Genomic DNA, 16,267 nt, shown 5'->3' with positions numbered 1-16,267 from the left:
TGCACTGATAATTTGCACTTGACCTAAACAATTTGTGAAGTTTGGCTTTATTACTTAAAGGCCTCCACCTGAGAGTCTCTTTGAGATGCCTCATTCAGATCTCGGTGGTTTAAGGTGAACATACACATCATCCTGTTTGCAAATAGGACCCTTGGAAATCTTGTGTAAGGGATTGCCTCTCAAAAGCCTGACTCTTTACATTCTTTTTCTCTTGCTGCACCATATCCTTTTCTTTAGAATAGAGCAATCATGAATATACAGCCAGCTCTCTGTATTCACAGGTTTTGCATCTAAGGATTCAATGAAGCAGGGATCAAAAACATTTGAAAAAAAATCATTTAAAATACCAATACAGCAATAAAAAGAATACAAATTTTAAAAAATAGAGTGTAACACTATTTGCACAGCACTTACATTTTATTAAGTATTGTAACTAATCTAGAGCTGATTTAAAGTATATGGGAAGAATGTATGTAGGCTATATGCAAATACTGTGCCTTTTGACATGAAGGGATTTGAGCGCTTGTGGGTTTGGTATCCCATGGATGTTGGTCCTAGAACCAACTTCCCATAGATACTGTGGAACAACTGTACTCTGTGGAGTCCCCTGAGTCCTTTCAAATGCTTAAGCTTTGAAAAAGTTTACAGAGTGGACCTAGTACTGTAAGATCTCATGGGGAGAAATCTTGCAATAAGGCAAATCCTATTTAGAATTGCTTTCTAGTTCCAGAAATGATGCTTGGACTATGTTTTATAAGACAAACAGCAATCAGCCTGGCTAAAAAGGGAGGGAGGAAAAGAGGGATAAACAGAGAGATAGAGAGAGACAGAGAGATAGAGAGACAGAGACAGAGAATTTTTCTTTTTATGCAGATATGCTTAACTTCTCTAGGATGAAAGAGCACACAATCTCTGTCTAATCATCCTAGAGAAGTTAAGCATATCTGCATAAAAAGAAAAACAAATTATGCTTAAGAAGATGATGTAGCACATGGAACTAGTTTCACTTATAACTGAGTGGTTATTTAATTTTTATGTAATGTGAGTTGAATTCTCTCTGCTTCTTAATTATTTTAACCATTAGAAACAGACATTCTCTGAATACCTATGCTTTTATTAAAAGCCATAGGATACGACAAAAGCCAAAAAACAAGGCAAGAGATAGTGGTGATACTGGTCATACATGAATTTCAATGTAAATGAAATACTGATATGGTTTCCTAAGTCATCTTTTAGTGCAGCACATTTTGAAGAACAGGACCCATGAATGTCTCTCTGAAGTTATTTAGACATTAATTGTCCTGAATGCCATCCATCCATCTCCACAATGTCAGATGGCATCTTGATGGTGACTTTTATTTTACTGATCATATGAAATGATAAAAAATTGCGCTATTGCAGTGTCTTGTGGTCCCTATAGATTTCTGGAAGTTGTTGTTTCACAAATGGTAGGATTCACTTCTGTACTCATCAAACAAATGTTAGAGAACAAAATATAAAGGTCAATCCCTAACTGACAAGCAGAAGACTGTTATACTTGAAACAGATGAATTCAGAACAGGAATTTGATTCAAACAATGAGAAAATTCTGCTGTATCTTTAATCAGGGATGAAAAGTACAACGTTGAAAAATGAATACATGCTTTTCTAGAGACTTTCAAATATGATAGTATACCACTAAGTGTACTTAGGAAATCCGGGTAAAAGAGAAATAGAGACTTAAGGAAAAGTAATGGACTATATAAAATACTCACATCAGTTACTGACGTAGAAGAGAAAAGCAAAGAAAGATGTGCCAGATCTGTGCAGGATCTATCTATCTATCTATCTATCTATCTATCTATCTATCTATCTATCTATCTACCTACCTACCTACCTACCTATCTATCTATCTATCTACCTATCTATCTATCTATCAATTATCTATTCATCTATCATCTATTTATCATTTCTCTAGTTTCTATAAACTGAAAATTTCTGCAATAATAGTTATATAGGAGATAAGGAGAAAAAGATACATGTTTCTTTTCTTGTAATCCTAGATTGCTTATTCTTGAAATTTAATATGATCATTAGGGATACAATACTAACAAAATTAGAAAATATTCTGGTTTGGGTAAATATTTATTGTTTGGGGTAAATTATATATTGTATGTTATATAACATTGTTACAAATTACAAATTCCCTCATAATTTGCATGTGTAGAACTGTCTTAAAAGTCTGCATGGTTGATTCAATTACATATTCATCTACAAGAGATGAATTCACTCTTCATACTTGTATATGCTTTACATTATAAAACACTGCATACAACTTAAAGAGAAATTTTGACCTAAGTTTTCATTTATTATAAAAATAGAAGTATTTTTCCTCATTTTCTGAAATTGTAAGAAATAGGAATACAAAAATCACTGTCTAGGGGGGTTACTGAGATAAAGTGTAGTATACATTCAGACATTCATTTGTCCAGGTATCTCTGGCAATTATCACTCACTTTTGATTTTAATGTTCAAAGAAAGACTAAAGAAACAATTGCTTTAAAATTGCATTACTAGGTGTTTTTCAAACAATCTCTATTGTTCCTGTTTCCATTACCCCAAATTTTAACCTGCAGTTAGTGAATCACTCTTCACAAATTTACAAAATATTCAGAAAATAATAAATCATTATACATTAGGAGAATATTTTATAAATGAACACTATTGACTATATTTTAAATTTAAAAGTTATTTCCAGGTTTTTCATCTATATGAGCATTTTTTTAAGTAGTTACGGAGCATATTATTTAAGGCAAAGGAATCAGATGGTGGGAGGATATATGTGGGTTAAAGTAAGAGAGACAATATTGATCCTCTTTTGAAAGAGTGTATCCGTGATGTGTAAGTGGGAATGTTTATATGTATAGCACAATTATCTAGTTAAAAGTATGAATTTACAGAAAAGGTGTCCAGTCAATTCAGTCAATGACTCTGTTAATCAGCTTTTGAAAGATTTCACATAGTATGTCACAGTGAAACAAGGTATGACGATATAAGGAAAGCATTCACTGGGAGGTTTATGAACAGAAAGGTGTTAGGCAGGTTGGAGAGCTTACCTGAAGATTCAATAAAAAGTTTAAGATAAGCACATATAAATTTTTTATGACTTTCAAGAGTATGTCAATGTTTGTTCAGTGAGGGAAATCAGCTAATTGAAAACAGAATATTGAAGTCATGTAGCAGGAATTCTGTCAAATTATTAACCAAATCTACCTGTGAATTTCTGCATGTCCTCACTCATTTTTTAACTCATTTCCTCCAGGCTCAATATAAAATAAATTCTTCTTATGTTCAAGGTAATAATCCTTAATATTATCAAGGACATTATTAAACTTTCCTTAATAATATTAAGAATTATTATTATATAATATCCCCCCAAAATATTTTATATTCATTAACTCAACTTTGTGATGTTCCATTTAATAGCTAAGTCCAAAACCTGATGTAACAGGTCTTTAACTTTTTTTTTAGCTTTCATCCTTTTAAAAATATGTGCTTCCAGTACTTGTAATATTCATTTTATGAATATTTATATTTATATTACCTTTATGCTTCCAGTCCTTGTAATATTCATTTAACCCAGGCTACTTAAGTAATATCATTCGCCATAACGTCTCTTGCAACCTCATAATCTTTAAATTCAGCACACTTAGTTTTGTGCACACTGTATTGGTGTTTCTGCTTGCATTTGATTACTGGAAGCCCTAAAGCCCACACTAGAAGTCTTAAAATTACCCTTGATTCGTCTTGCCTCTGGGACACAGGTATAGCGTGATGATTTTGCTTTAAATCTAGTTTTATTGTAGACCTTCCTCTTCATTTCCTTGTCCTTTAGTAAAGGCCCCAATTATCTCTCCCATGAACTCACTTTATCTCCCTGCCAATATTCTTGTGTCAACTCCCTTGTTCTCTGGATTACTTGCTTCTCAATGGCAGCTCCTCTTTGTCTCATAGAAGATCGGGTTTTTAATAAAGCACTGATAGTCCGCCATGATCTACTGCTACCTGCTTTTCAGCTGCACCTCCACCTAATCTCCAAACCCACCGACACACCATTACTCTAATTCCTTAGGGTAATGAATTTCATTTTAATATCATAATTGAATTATTCTTTTAGTGTAATTATATGTATTCCTGTTAAAAACAGTACATTTCAATCACAGTTAGGTGCTTGGATTTTTCACACCTTATGCTCTTGTTTGTTTTACAAGTGTTGCTCTTTCTGCAACATATTTATTCTTGCCCTATTCTCCTAAATAACAGTTTTTCTTCATTAGGTTTGTCTTTAATACCAAGGAACTCTCCTGTCTTCAGCTGCATTAAGTGTCTCTTCTCATAAAATAGTCTGTAAATATCTACAAAAACTGCATTTGTTTAAATGTTTTTGAATTCAGCTATTCCATAAACAATAAAGGACTTTAGTAAAGTTGATTCTTTTGAGTTGTTGAGGTAAACTCTAAGTGTCTTAAGGGAAATGATTCTGTGTTAGGCCTATTAGTAGCCAAAGCACAATATAGTGAAAAATATAAAGCCAGCACTTTGCATATACCTGTTGAATAAATATATAAAATAAATGTAAGGCAATTTTGGAATGACAGTAAAAACTCTTCAGTTAAATTTCCAGTATCTCAATAAGGTGATAAAAAATTGTCATAAATGATCACTATCAGGGGAAGTGGAAAGGGACACCCAGGTAAGTAATTTCAAAAGTATACTTCGGTCAGATGGTGCTTAAATTGATTGTGTAAAGAGAGAGAGAGAGAAAAAAAAAAAAACACACACACACACAGACAAAAGCATTGGTTTGCAATTGTCTGTTTTTGTGTGTGTATAATAACAAATATCTTTAAAATCTCTGCTTAAAAATATACTTCATTTCATATACATGTTACATTGTCTGCACCTGAAGATCATCTGTGACTCTGCTCCTCCTGTGTTCATCAAGGTGCCCAAGATGAAGAAGTCCCTATTTGGGTCATGCTATTTTCATGGCAGAAGGAAAGAACAAGAGAATAAAAGAAAATATGTGATGTTTTCTTGAAGTTTGATTTCAGCCATGGTGTGTATTTTGTTTGCTTCTATGCTACTGGGTAGAGCAAGTCACATGGACAACTGGGTGAAAATGCAAGTCACATGATCAACTGGGTGAAAATGCATAATCCTTCCATTGGAGGCACCATGCTTCACATATCAAAGGCACTCATGTGTAACCTTCCTTGAGGGAGGGGAAGAATATTTGCAAAAAGCAATACCCAGGCACTGAAAAATACATTAAGAAAGTCATAAAGGGAGGTTAAAAAAAATAAAATCAGTAATAATCCTTAACATTTATTATTGCCGGTACTACAGAGGAAGCCAGTAAGGATATCTTTCAAACAATTGTTTAAACAAAAGAGTATGAATTGGCAGGATAGAAAAAACTTTCAAAAAAAAACTCAAGATTTAAAAGGAGCCAGTAAGCTGGATGAGAGTCAATAAGACTGAATTAAAATGATTTTTCTGGCTTAAATCAAGGCAAAATGTGAGAGAAAAGCACAGGTGTCTGACAGCATTAGTCAATGCTTTCCCTCAGGTGTGTCCAACTGCATCCTCCAGAGAAGAAATCAATCGATACCTGATTTTGTGAACACTATTATTTTAAATAAAAGAGATTCCAGGAATTTTAAGCTATGAGAATTTGTGATTCTAAAGCTAAAAATGCGACTAATTATCTAAGTTCAAGCAAAGAAGGTCATATTAGAATCTATGGTTGATTCTGTTAGAGGAAAGTTGGACACAGAGGAGAAGGATTTGCCTTTCGGAGGGTCAAGCTTACATAGACAAAACAGGAATTATTTGCATAATTGATCAGAATGGCCCATAAAAACATATTCCTATATTTGTCTCCTTAAAAATCCTGAAATATGTATAGAAATATAGACCTAAATATTCTAGTTTAAATGCAGACCATGATGGATTTGAAGATTCACACTTTGTTCCTTAAAAGAATATTCATACCTGAATTCATACATTCCTTTAAAATGAATGTACATAAACACTCACAGATAATCTAGAAAGGAAATAGAATATAACATGCTATAAATGTATCAAAGAAAGTATTAGGTTGGTGCCAAAGCAATATTGGTATTTGCCATTGAAAGTAATGATAAAAACTGCAATTATTTTGCAACAACCTAATATTAAAGTAGAAACTACAATAGCAGAATGAATAACAAAGGGTTTCTATGCCTGCTGGATGAATTTCATTTTAATATCATAATTGAATTATTGTTTTAGTGTAATTATATGTATAAATAATAGTAGGAAATACTTATATACTGTTTCCTATCAATGTTAAAGAATTTTACATGTATTAATTTTTATTATAATTCCCTTTTTCATAAGTACATACTGAACACAAAGACTGCTCATGATGAAATACACTTAAAATATGTCACCATAAATCTTTTTGGATACAAAGTATGCTAGACAATGTGATAAGCGACAAACTAAATAGCCTCTATATATTACCCTTGTTTATTGTATATAATAAAGAGAAAAAAAGAGCTATATATGGATATAGATATAAATATAGGTATAGATACAGACACCTCCATATTTAAACCTATCTGTTATGCACTGAAATGTTCCTCCTGCACCAAAGGGAAACTCCTCCACTGACTATGGCCCCTTTAATAAATATCAGACTCCGTACTCCTAAAAAGGCCATTGAAAAATGCTAGATGTCCTCTAAGGACCTGGTTTCCCTATGACTGATATCCAATGGCAGAGTGGTTAGGGAAGGGACGCATCATAATGGGTTTTCTATGCCATGGAAAGCTGTTTGATTTTGTCTTGAAGGTAATGAGAAGCACTGAAGAATTATTACAGTTGAATGTCTTCCTGGAGAGAAAGGTAGAATTGTGGGATTAAGTGTAGAGAAACCAAGTTGTATGAATTCAAGAAAAAAAATTAGAAAGATCAGCACTCTCATGGAAAACAAAATGATAGAGAAAATAGAGTATGCTTGAGAGATGTTAAAATACACAATGGATATGTCTGATAACAGATTAAACTGTATGATAGGGTTTGGTTCTGTGTCTTCAAACAAAATCTCATCCCATATTGTATTAATAATTCCCGGGTATCCAGGGAGGGACCTGGTGGGAGGTGACTAGATCATAGAGGCGGTTTCCTCTGTGCTGTTACTGTGACAGTGAGGGAGTTCTCATGAGAGCTGATGGTTTTGAGTGTGGTATTTCCTCACTTTCTCACACACTCTCCCTGCTGCCCTCTAAGTTGTGCCGTTGCTTCTCTTTCACCTTCTGCCATGACTGTAAGTGTCCTGACGCCTCCCCAGTCATCTGGAACTCTGAGCCAATTAAATCTCCTTTCTCTATAAATTAGTCTCAGGTATTCTTTATAGCAGTGAGAAAATGGACTAATAAAACAGACGTCTAGGACAACTGAAACGTATTTTCCAGCTCCACAGAATGTCATATTAACACAGGTAGGAACTATCATAGGAGAAGCAAGTTTAGAGGAAGAGATTTCATCATGATTTCATAAAATCCGTCATTCATGTCCATTAAATACATGTAAATATAACCTTAAAATTTTAATTATTAAATTTGAGAAAAATGTAAATAGTGTAAAATACATAAATTTAAGCAACAAGTAATTCATGTAATTTAAAAGTAACATTTAGTATAATACTGTACTGTTTGATATTCTTTCAACAACTACAATTCCAGCAAAAAACAATTACTCACATATAGTCTATATGAAAAGGGTTATGAGAATGACAATGTAAAATAAGTCATGGATCCTGCCTTGAGGCTATAACACAATGTTACAGATGCCATAATAAAGGTGGAAAGATTTCTTCCTGGTATAGAAGAGGTTTATTAGAGAAGACTTGTATTTTGAGTTTACATGGTTGCCATTTAATTAAAAAATTGCTAAAATGAAATCATAAAAAATATATAAATTATTTACTGCTTACCATTAACAATAACAATGATATCACGGAAGTCAATTTCTCCCCTGGCCTCCACTCTTCCTTCACATCTGTATATACCTTCATCACTTTTATTGATGTTGAGAATCTGCAGATAATTGTTTGCTAACATAGCGAACCGATCTGGAAAGTAATCAAAGGGGAGAAAATGATATCAGTAATTGAAGGCAAAGTCTAGAGTGCTCTAAATTTTTAAAAGTTAAAATATGGCACTGTCTGACACTATCAAGCTTTTCATCAGCAAACAAATTCAAATTTGAAAGTAAAATGTAATTTCATGACTTCATTTTTTCCACTCTACACTGCTTTGTTACACCTTTTTTGTCTAAAAAAAATTAAAAATACATTCAAGATTTTATATCCATATAAAATGGTTAGGCTCTTATTCCTCCTTGGTATTTTGGATGCAGAAATGATACACAAAGGAACAATACAGGGAGATTAGATATCACAGATATGCAAATTTTTGACTGCAAATATATGGCAACATGGGTTGAAAAGGGCTAGAAAATATATTGAACATCCTTCTTCACACAATAATTAAACTGAACAGTTTGCATTTCTGAGGAGGCAACTAAATGATATAATATTATTCAAGTAATATAAAGGATATAAAAATAATTATACCTCAAATTTATGTAAGGGATTGGGATTTTTCTGGCTAACAAGATAATCTGTATTAGGAATAAATAGATTTTGTTATTTTATTCCAAGATTCCATTTTTCATGTGTTTGCACATGCATATATCCAAAAATAACCCGGTATACAGTGTGCATTAACTGATTGTGTAATCTGCTACAGTAAGCTGTGATGCCTAAGCAGCATCTCAGCCTGACATTTTTCATGTCTGGCCTGATTTATAAGCATCACAATCTTGCTGCCATGCTAAACCTTTTCTCTCCTTATCATTCAAAGAATGCTTTTATGTATAGTCCAATTTGGAAACTCTTTGTACAAGCAGTATCTTAAATCTCCTTAATTAACACATCCATAGATCTCATTGACTATTATCTGTTTGTTGGATACTATATATAAGACACTTTGATGAATAAGAGACAGCATCTATCTCTTTTGGCCTTTTAATCAGGTAGAAATGTGATTATGTTAAGGTACCCAGCCTCTAAGATATCTACAGTCTATTGTTTATTCCTTGGGCCTGTTCCAGTGTTTACTGCTTTCTCCCCTATCTTTTGGCTTGATAATGTGGTTAGGAAAACCACTGAAGCCACATATGAAAAAGGTAGAGTCCCCATCAGCCTGATTGTGGAAGGGATACAGTAGAATCCTTCCTCTACATCTACTGACAATTGGAATTTGCCTGAGTGAGCTACAAACTACTACGGTAGTAGGCCACTCAGATTTGGGGGTTAATTTGTTATAGAAGTTCCTTAATGAAAGGGGAGAAGTTTGGGCTAGAAATAACAAATAGAAGAGTCATCAGAACATAGATATTCATTAAACAGACAAGCCTGTGGTTGCTTTTTGTTGAAGAGATAAGTAATCAGGAGTGGAAATGCGCAGATTCAGAGGCTCCCTCAAAGTGAAAATTGTAATTCTAATGCTAGAGCCACATGATTTTCAGCCCATAAGGTGTAAACTTTTCCATAATGTTTACTTTTTCCTTAGGTTGAACCTAAGAAGAGAGACAAAATATTTATTCAGATTCTTTCCCCTGGTAAATTAAAGCACAAACATGAAATACCCTCATCAAAAGAAGATTGAGGTGAAAGAAAACCAATCCAAAATAAATTTTAAAAAATTAAAAAAGGGAAAAAATAAAAAAATAAAATGATCAACCAAACACACACAAAAAAGAAAACCAATCCACAAGAAGTCTTAGAGGCTAACTCATAAGTAGTCCTGCAATAACTAAAAACTTCTGAAACTTCGTAATGTTTCAAAGTCAATTAAAAATCCTTTCTTAAGTGTGCAGCCAGAAGTTTGGATGAGAGGCAATTATAAATAAAATTTAAAATAAAAAGGAACACTATCATACTTAGATTATTGCATTACTGCATTTTCTAACTTACTAAAATACCTATCATCCTTCATCTATAATACTTTTTACTGATTATATTTGATTTGAATTAGGAAAAATATGAATAGTAAGGAGAAGTATTATTTTAATCAGAAAGGAAATGCTTTATATAAAAGCAATAATTAGAATCACAATACATATGTTATGAGAACACATCAGCATTTTCTTCCATTGAAATATTTGAATTTTCAATGGCTATTTTAATGCATTATTAGTTTTTCTCTTTTTTTTTTTGCTTTATTTTATTTATTTATATTTTTCTCCATCCCCCTGTCACCTATATCTGGCATTTCTCCCCATGTTATCCCTCCCCAACCTCCCTACCTGCTGCTGTCCCTTCCCTATTCCACCCCAACAGACCCCAGTGTGTGATGCTCCCCTCCCTGTGTTCATGTGTACTCATTATTCAACACCCGCCTATGAGTGAGAATATGCAGTGTTTGATTTTCTGTTCTTCTGTCAGTTTGTTGAAAATGATGGTATCCAGATTCAACTAAGTCCCTACAAAGGACAGAAACTCATCATTTTTAATGGCTGCATAGTATTCCGTGGTGTATATGTATCACATTTTCCTTGTCCAGTCTATCATTGATGGGCATTTGGGTTGGTTCCAGGTCTTTGCCATTGTAAACAGTGCCACAATGAACATACGTGTGCATTTGTCTTTATAATAGAACAATATATAATCCTTTGGATATATACCCAGTAATGGGATTGCTGGGTCAAATGGAATTTCTATTTCTAGGTCCTTGAGAAATCATCATACTTTCTTCCACAATGGTTGAACTAATTTACACTCCCACCAATAGTGTAAAAGTGTTCCTATTTCTCTACATCCTCTCCAGCATCTGTTGTCTCTGGATGTTTTAATGATCACCATTCTAACTGGTGTGAGATGGTATCTCAACATGGTTTTGATTTGCATTTCTCTAATGCCCAGTTATGATGAGCATTTTTTCATATGTTTGTTGGCCTCACATTATTTCTACCAAGTGAAAATTTAAAGCTTTATAAAAACATTAATTACTTGCTAAATCTAAATACATACTATTATATATGTTTATGTATATAAAACATTTTCTATACAGAAAACGATCTGAAAATTGCATGTCAGATTCCAAACATGTTTGTGAGGCCCATGGATTATTGTTAGTAAACTATTAAAAAAGAAAGCCCATCATTAATAGGTGTTTCCAGAAAACATTCGAAGAAGGCAGAGCTTCAATCAGTGTCAAAGAACTATTTTATTTGAAATTTTATTTTAGATTATATTTCTCTCAGTTATACAGAAATCCAATTTTCTATCAAAGTAAGAAAATAAGTGTAATCAGATAATGCCCAATAAAGTGTCTGCTTTATTTCCTTAACTTAGTTATTTCTAAGTCCTCTTCTTTTCTTATTCTGTGCCCACTCAATTATTTGTCTCATTTATCCACATGGCTTCAGTCACCATCTATATCTTAAGGACTCACCATTTTTCTTCACATCAGATGATTTCTGTGAGTTCCATAGCATTTTTAACAGTCTACTAGATGTACATACTTAGGAGGAATTAAAGTGCCTTGATCTCAGTATGTCTAAAATTTAGCTCAATCTCTCCACCTGAAATTTATCATCTGGCATTCTCCAGTTCTGTCTTCACATGCCTTTACATGGAACTAGTTGCCCAAGAAAAATTCCATAAGTGATGGAAATCTGCAGAAGGCAAATTCCATGAGTCATCTTTGACATCTTCATCTCCCTCAGTCTGCAGACCCAGTCAGACTGCATGTCTTATCACTTCTCTGTTTATCATTATTTAATTTAAATCTCTTTTTCCCTTAGTAATATTTCCTTAGGACCTGAACTAACTGGTTTTCACTCTTAGGAGATTTGCCTTGACTCCCATCTAATTTGTTCTCTTCACTGACATATATTCTTCTCAAGTGCGTATTAGGTTATGTTACTGTATTGATTAAATCTCTTCAATGATGCCCCCTTCGAATAAACAAACTCTGTAGCAGATGTCAATCTGTGTTAACTTGGCTTGACCTCCTTCTTCAGCTTCCTTTCTTATTAGTTCTTTATTTACAAATCCTAGTTAGATTTACCCATTTGTATAAATATTTAAGTTGCAATTATTAATAAATTCTAGTGATTATAAACTTATTCCTGTTTCAGAAATATGCTTTCCTGCTGTATTTACCTCTGGGCCATTGCACATGGTATTCCCTCTTCCTGAAAATTCCCCACCTAATTTGTTTTCTTTACTGAAATACATATATTCTTCTCAAGTACATATTAGTTTATGTCATTGCAATGATTAAATCCTTTCAATGTTGCCCCCTTTGAATAAACTGCAAACTTGTAGCAGATGTCAAGGCTGTGTTGACTTGGCTTGACCTCCTTCTTCAGCTTCCTTTCTTATTAGCCCTTTATTTAAAAATCCTAGTTAGATTTTCCCATTTGTATAAGTATTTAAGTTGCACTTATTAATAAGTTCTAGTAATAATAAACTTATTCCAGTTTCAGAAATATGCTTTCCTGCTGCCTTTCACCTCTGGGCCATTGCACATGGTATTCCCTATTCCTGATAGTTCCCCACCAACATTTGCCTGGCTAATATGGGTGTATATTTAAAAGTAAACTTTTCTTCTTAGCAGGCATCTTTGACACCTTCTCTTACCATAAGTAGTTGACATTTATTTTCTTTATCATCTTCTATTGCCACAATTTCCTTGTCATAGACTCAATATATCTTGTTCTCATACTGATTTACCTATTTATCTTTCCCTTTAGATTGCTGGTATTTTGAAGGCAATAAACTTATCTTGCTTACCATGAATCTTAAACATCCAATACACCACAGGACAGATACTATGTATTCAGTAATTGTTGAATTAATCTTTTATACTAGAAGTAGATTATATAAAAGTTGTATTGAACAAGGTAATTTTAATCAGTTTGTTTCTTTGTTTGTTTGCTTATTTTGTTTGTTTGTTGTGAGATGGAGTCTCACTCTGTTGCCAGGCTGGAGTGCCGTGGTGTGATCTGGGCTCACTGCAACCTCCACATCCTGGGTTCAAGCAAGTCTCCTGCCTCAGCCTCCTGAGCAGCTAGGACTACAGGCAGGTGCCACCACGTCCAGCTAACTTTTGTATTTTTAGTAGAGATAGGGTTTCACCGTGTTAACCAGGATGGTCTTGATCTCTTGATGTCATGATCTGCCCTCCTCAGCCTCCCAAAGTGCTGGGATTCCAGGTGTGAGCCACCATACCCAGTCATTTAAATCAGTTTTTTAATGCAGAAGGAGTTTATCAATTAGGTGTTGACCAAAGCATTTACAAAGTTTAAGAGATAATTTCCAAACTGGCTAAGGTTGAATGGATATCAGCAAATAGCATATCCCTCAATCAGGATGACACTAAAAGTCAGGATATTCAACTTTTATAAGCAAAATGTCACCTTTACTTTCACAATGTTTGAATACTTTATCATATGAATCTTCTTTCTATGAGCAATATGGAAAATCTCCACTTCTAATCTTCAGGAAATGTGATTTTGAATATCTACCACAGAGTTACAATCAAAAGCATAGCTAATAAAATGAGCATTTCTAAGCCTCCATTGTTTCCTCTGGAATATACATACTTTACTTTTATATCAGATTAAGACAACAGAAAGCTATCTGGGTCCATGGCATTATTCCAAATGCCCATACATATGCCTTTCATGACTGTAATCTTAATCTTATTTAATTAGCTTTAATAAAGGGATTATATAAGGTGTAAGCAGTGAATAATGTTATTTCATATAAATACATTATAAATGTACAAATTGTTCAATAATGAGCTATGTGGTAAGTTTCTACAATATTACAAGGTTAGAAAAGTGTGTCCTTCCTGATAATATACTTGAATACTTTAAATCCTATAGTTAAAAATACTATTTTATTTATTTTGTTTTTCTTTTCCACCCACACAACTTAGTGTTCTGTTTCATATTAAACTATACCCATTTCTTCTACGTTGGATTTTCTGGTTCTAGATATAACCTAAATGCATGTAACTTTAGCAAAACTGATTCCAAGATTTAACAACTCAATGAGAAGGAATGAGAGGGATGTGTCATTTATTGAGAATCTAACATACAGCCAAATATACATATATAATATATATATATCCACATATATATTTTGAGATATATATATATATATATATATATATATATATTTTTGAGACGAGTCTAGCTCTTGTTGCCCACACTGGAGTACAATGATATGATCTCAGCTCACCACAACCTCCGCCTCCCAGGTTCAAGTGATTTTCCTGCCTCAGCCTCCTGAGTAGCTGGGATTACAGGCATACACCACCGTGCCTGGCTAATTTTCTATTTTTAGTAGAGATGGGGTTTCTCTGTGTTAGTCAGGCTGGTCTCAAACTCCCGACTTCAGGTGATCCACCCGCCTTGGCCTTCCAAAGTGCTGCAATTACAGGCATGAGCCATCATGCCTGGCCTTAGCCAAATATTTTATTAATTTAATTAACAAATGAAGTATATATGATTCCCTGTATCCATGGATTCCACATCCATGGATTCAAACAACTGCTTATGAAAAATATTTTTTAAAAAACTTAATCTTTATTGAACATGTTGTACAGATTATTTCTTGTCGTTATTTCCCAAATAATACTGTATAGCAACCATATATCTAACCTTTAAATTGTATTTGGTATTATGAAGAATCCAGATACAATTTAGGATATGGGAGAATGTATACGGGTCATATGCAAATACTATGCCTTTTTATATAAGAGACGTTGGCATTGGTTTATTTTGGTGTCTGTGGGAGGTCCTGGAACAAATCACCCATAGATGTAAACAAACGATTGTATGCCTAAGGTCTTATTTATGACACAAAGCCATTGTTTTAAATTAAGGAAATATCTAATATTTTTACAGCTAAAGAGTCAGATTTAGGCACAGAACAGTTAGAAAAGGTGTTCAATGCTTCAGGGCCAAGGAAAGGAGGAGAGCCAAAATGGAACCTTTGTTCTACGTCATTCAGACCTGGGATGCTGGGGAAATACGTATGAGCTGTACGCTCCTCCATCACCACTACCCTTTGTTATCAGTCTTCACTTTGAGGTTAATGTTCTTCATGTCTTTTAAAAATATAATTTTACTTCAAAATATTCTATTAATAAAGATTTACAATAAACTTACATTTGAAGTTTAAGATCAGACAATATGAAAATATTTAGACACTGCCATTTCACCATTACAAAAGAACTGCTTTTTCTTTATCATTCAGAAGAAAAGAGCTAAAAATACATCAAACCATCAAACCATTTACTTATGTGACTTGTTAATACACTCTACAGAGTTATGCTGAAACAAAATGAGAGGAAATAAGGTGTTATTTCTCATTAACGTCTTATAATGGAAACTGACAACCATTGAATATGCTAAGCTTAGAAAAATTCTTTCAAAATTAAATAAAATGATTATTGAACATGATTATCATACATTCTCCCCACATATTCAAAAATAGATACGATCTTCTCTCCCTCCTTTATGCTGTAGAATCTTCATTCCCTTGGACACAAATCAGAATCACCGAATATGGAAAATATTTTAAAAGATTCAATTATTTTGTTCCTCTCTGCAATGCAGGTGCATTGAAAAATATTCTAAATTGAAAATGCTCCCTATGCACATGGTAGAGGAGCACAACGTAAGCAAATTACACTTTCAATTTCAGATGTCCTATTATTCCAAAATTTTAGCTCAGTCTAAATCAAAATCATGAAGACAATTTGAATGAATGTACTTTTCTATTATCGACATAAATCTTCCCACAATGTTTAGAACATGTAGATATCCTTGACAGCACAGCCTCAGAATAATAAACAGAATTCACATCAATACTAAGTTTACAGATAGTGATCTCATAGGATCATGTAGAAATTATATAGAATTTGAATAAAGCAGGATTTACTTCTCCCTAGTACTGTTTATAATGCATTAATGTTTCCTTGACACTAGAGCAAGGGTCAGCAAACCTTTTCTGTAAATCTCCAGGTATTAAGGATCGTATTTCTTTAGGCTAAACCAATTGCCACAGCTTCTCAACTCCGCCTCCAAAGCAGCCACAGACAGGATATGGCTAATGGGCATGACTGTGTTCTGATTACAACTTATGGAAAAA

At 33.5% G+C, this 16,267-nt stretch overlaps 1 protein-coding gene across 2 annotated transcripts in view; it reads right to left on the bottom strand.

Annotated features, from left to right (window-relative positions):
* The window catches only part of NCAM2 (neural cell adhesion molecule 2), a 532,134-nt gene that overhangs the window by 224,458 nt on the left and 291,409 nt on the right, over positions 1-16,267 (bottom strand). For both annotated transcript variants that reach the window (XM_012475013.3, XM_012475014.3), the window contains exon 5: positions 8,024-8,161. In XM_012475013.3, the coding sequence (XP_012330436.2) occupies positions 8,024-8,161 (138 nt within the window). The remainder of the gene's footprint in view (positions 1-8,023; positions 8,162-16,267) is intronic.

This window comes from Aotus nancymaae, unplaced genomic scaffold (genome assembly GCF_030222135.1).
Source record: "Aotus nancymaae isolate 86718 unplaced genomic scaffold, 86718_ANA_hifiasm-v0.15.2.pri h1tg000022l_1, whole genome shotgun sequence".
NCBI lineage: Eukaryota > Metazoa > Chordata > Mammalia > Primates > Aotidae > Aotus > Aotus nancymaae.
This window is presented reverse-complemented; position numbering and strand designations above follow the sequence as displayed.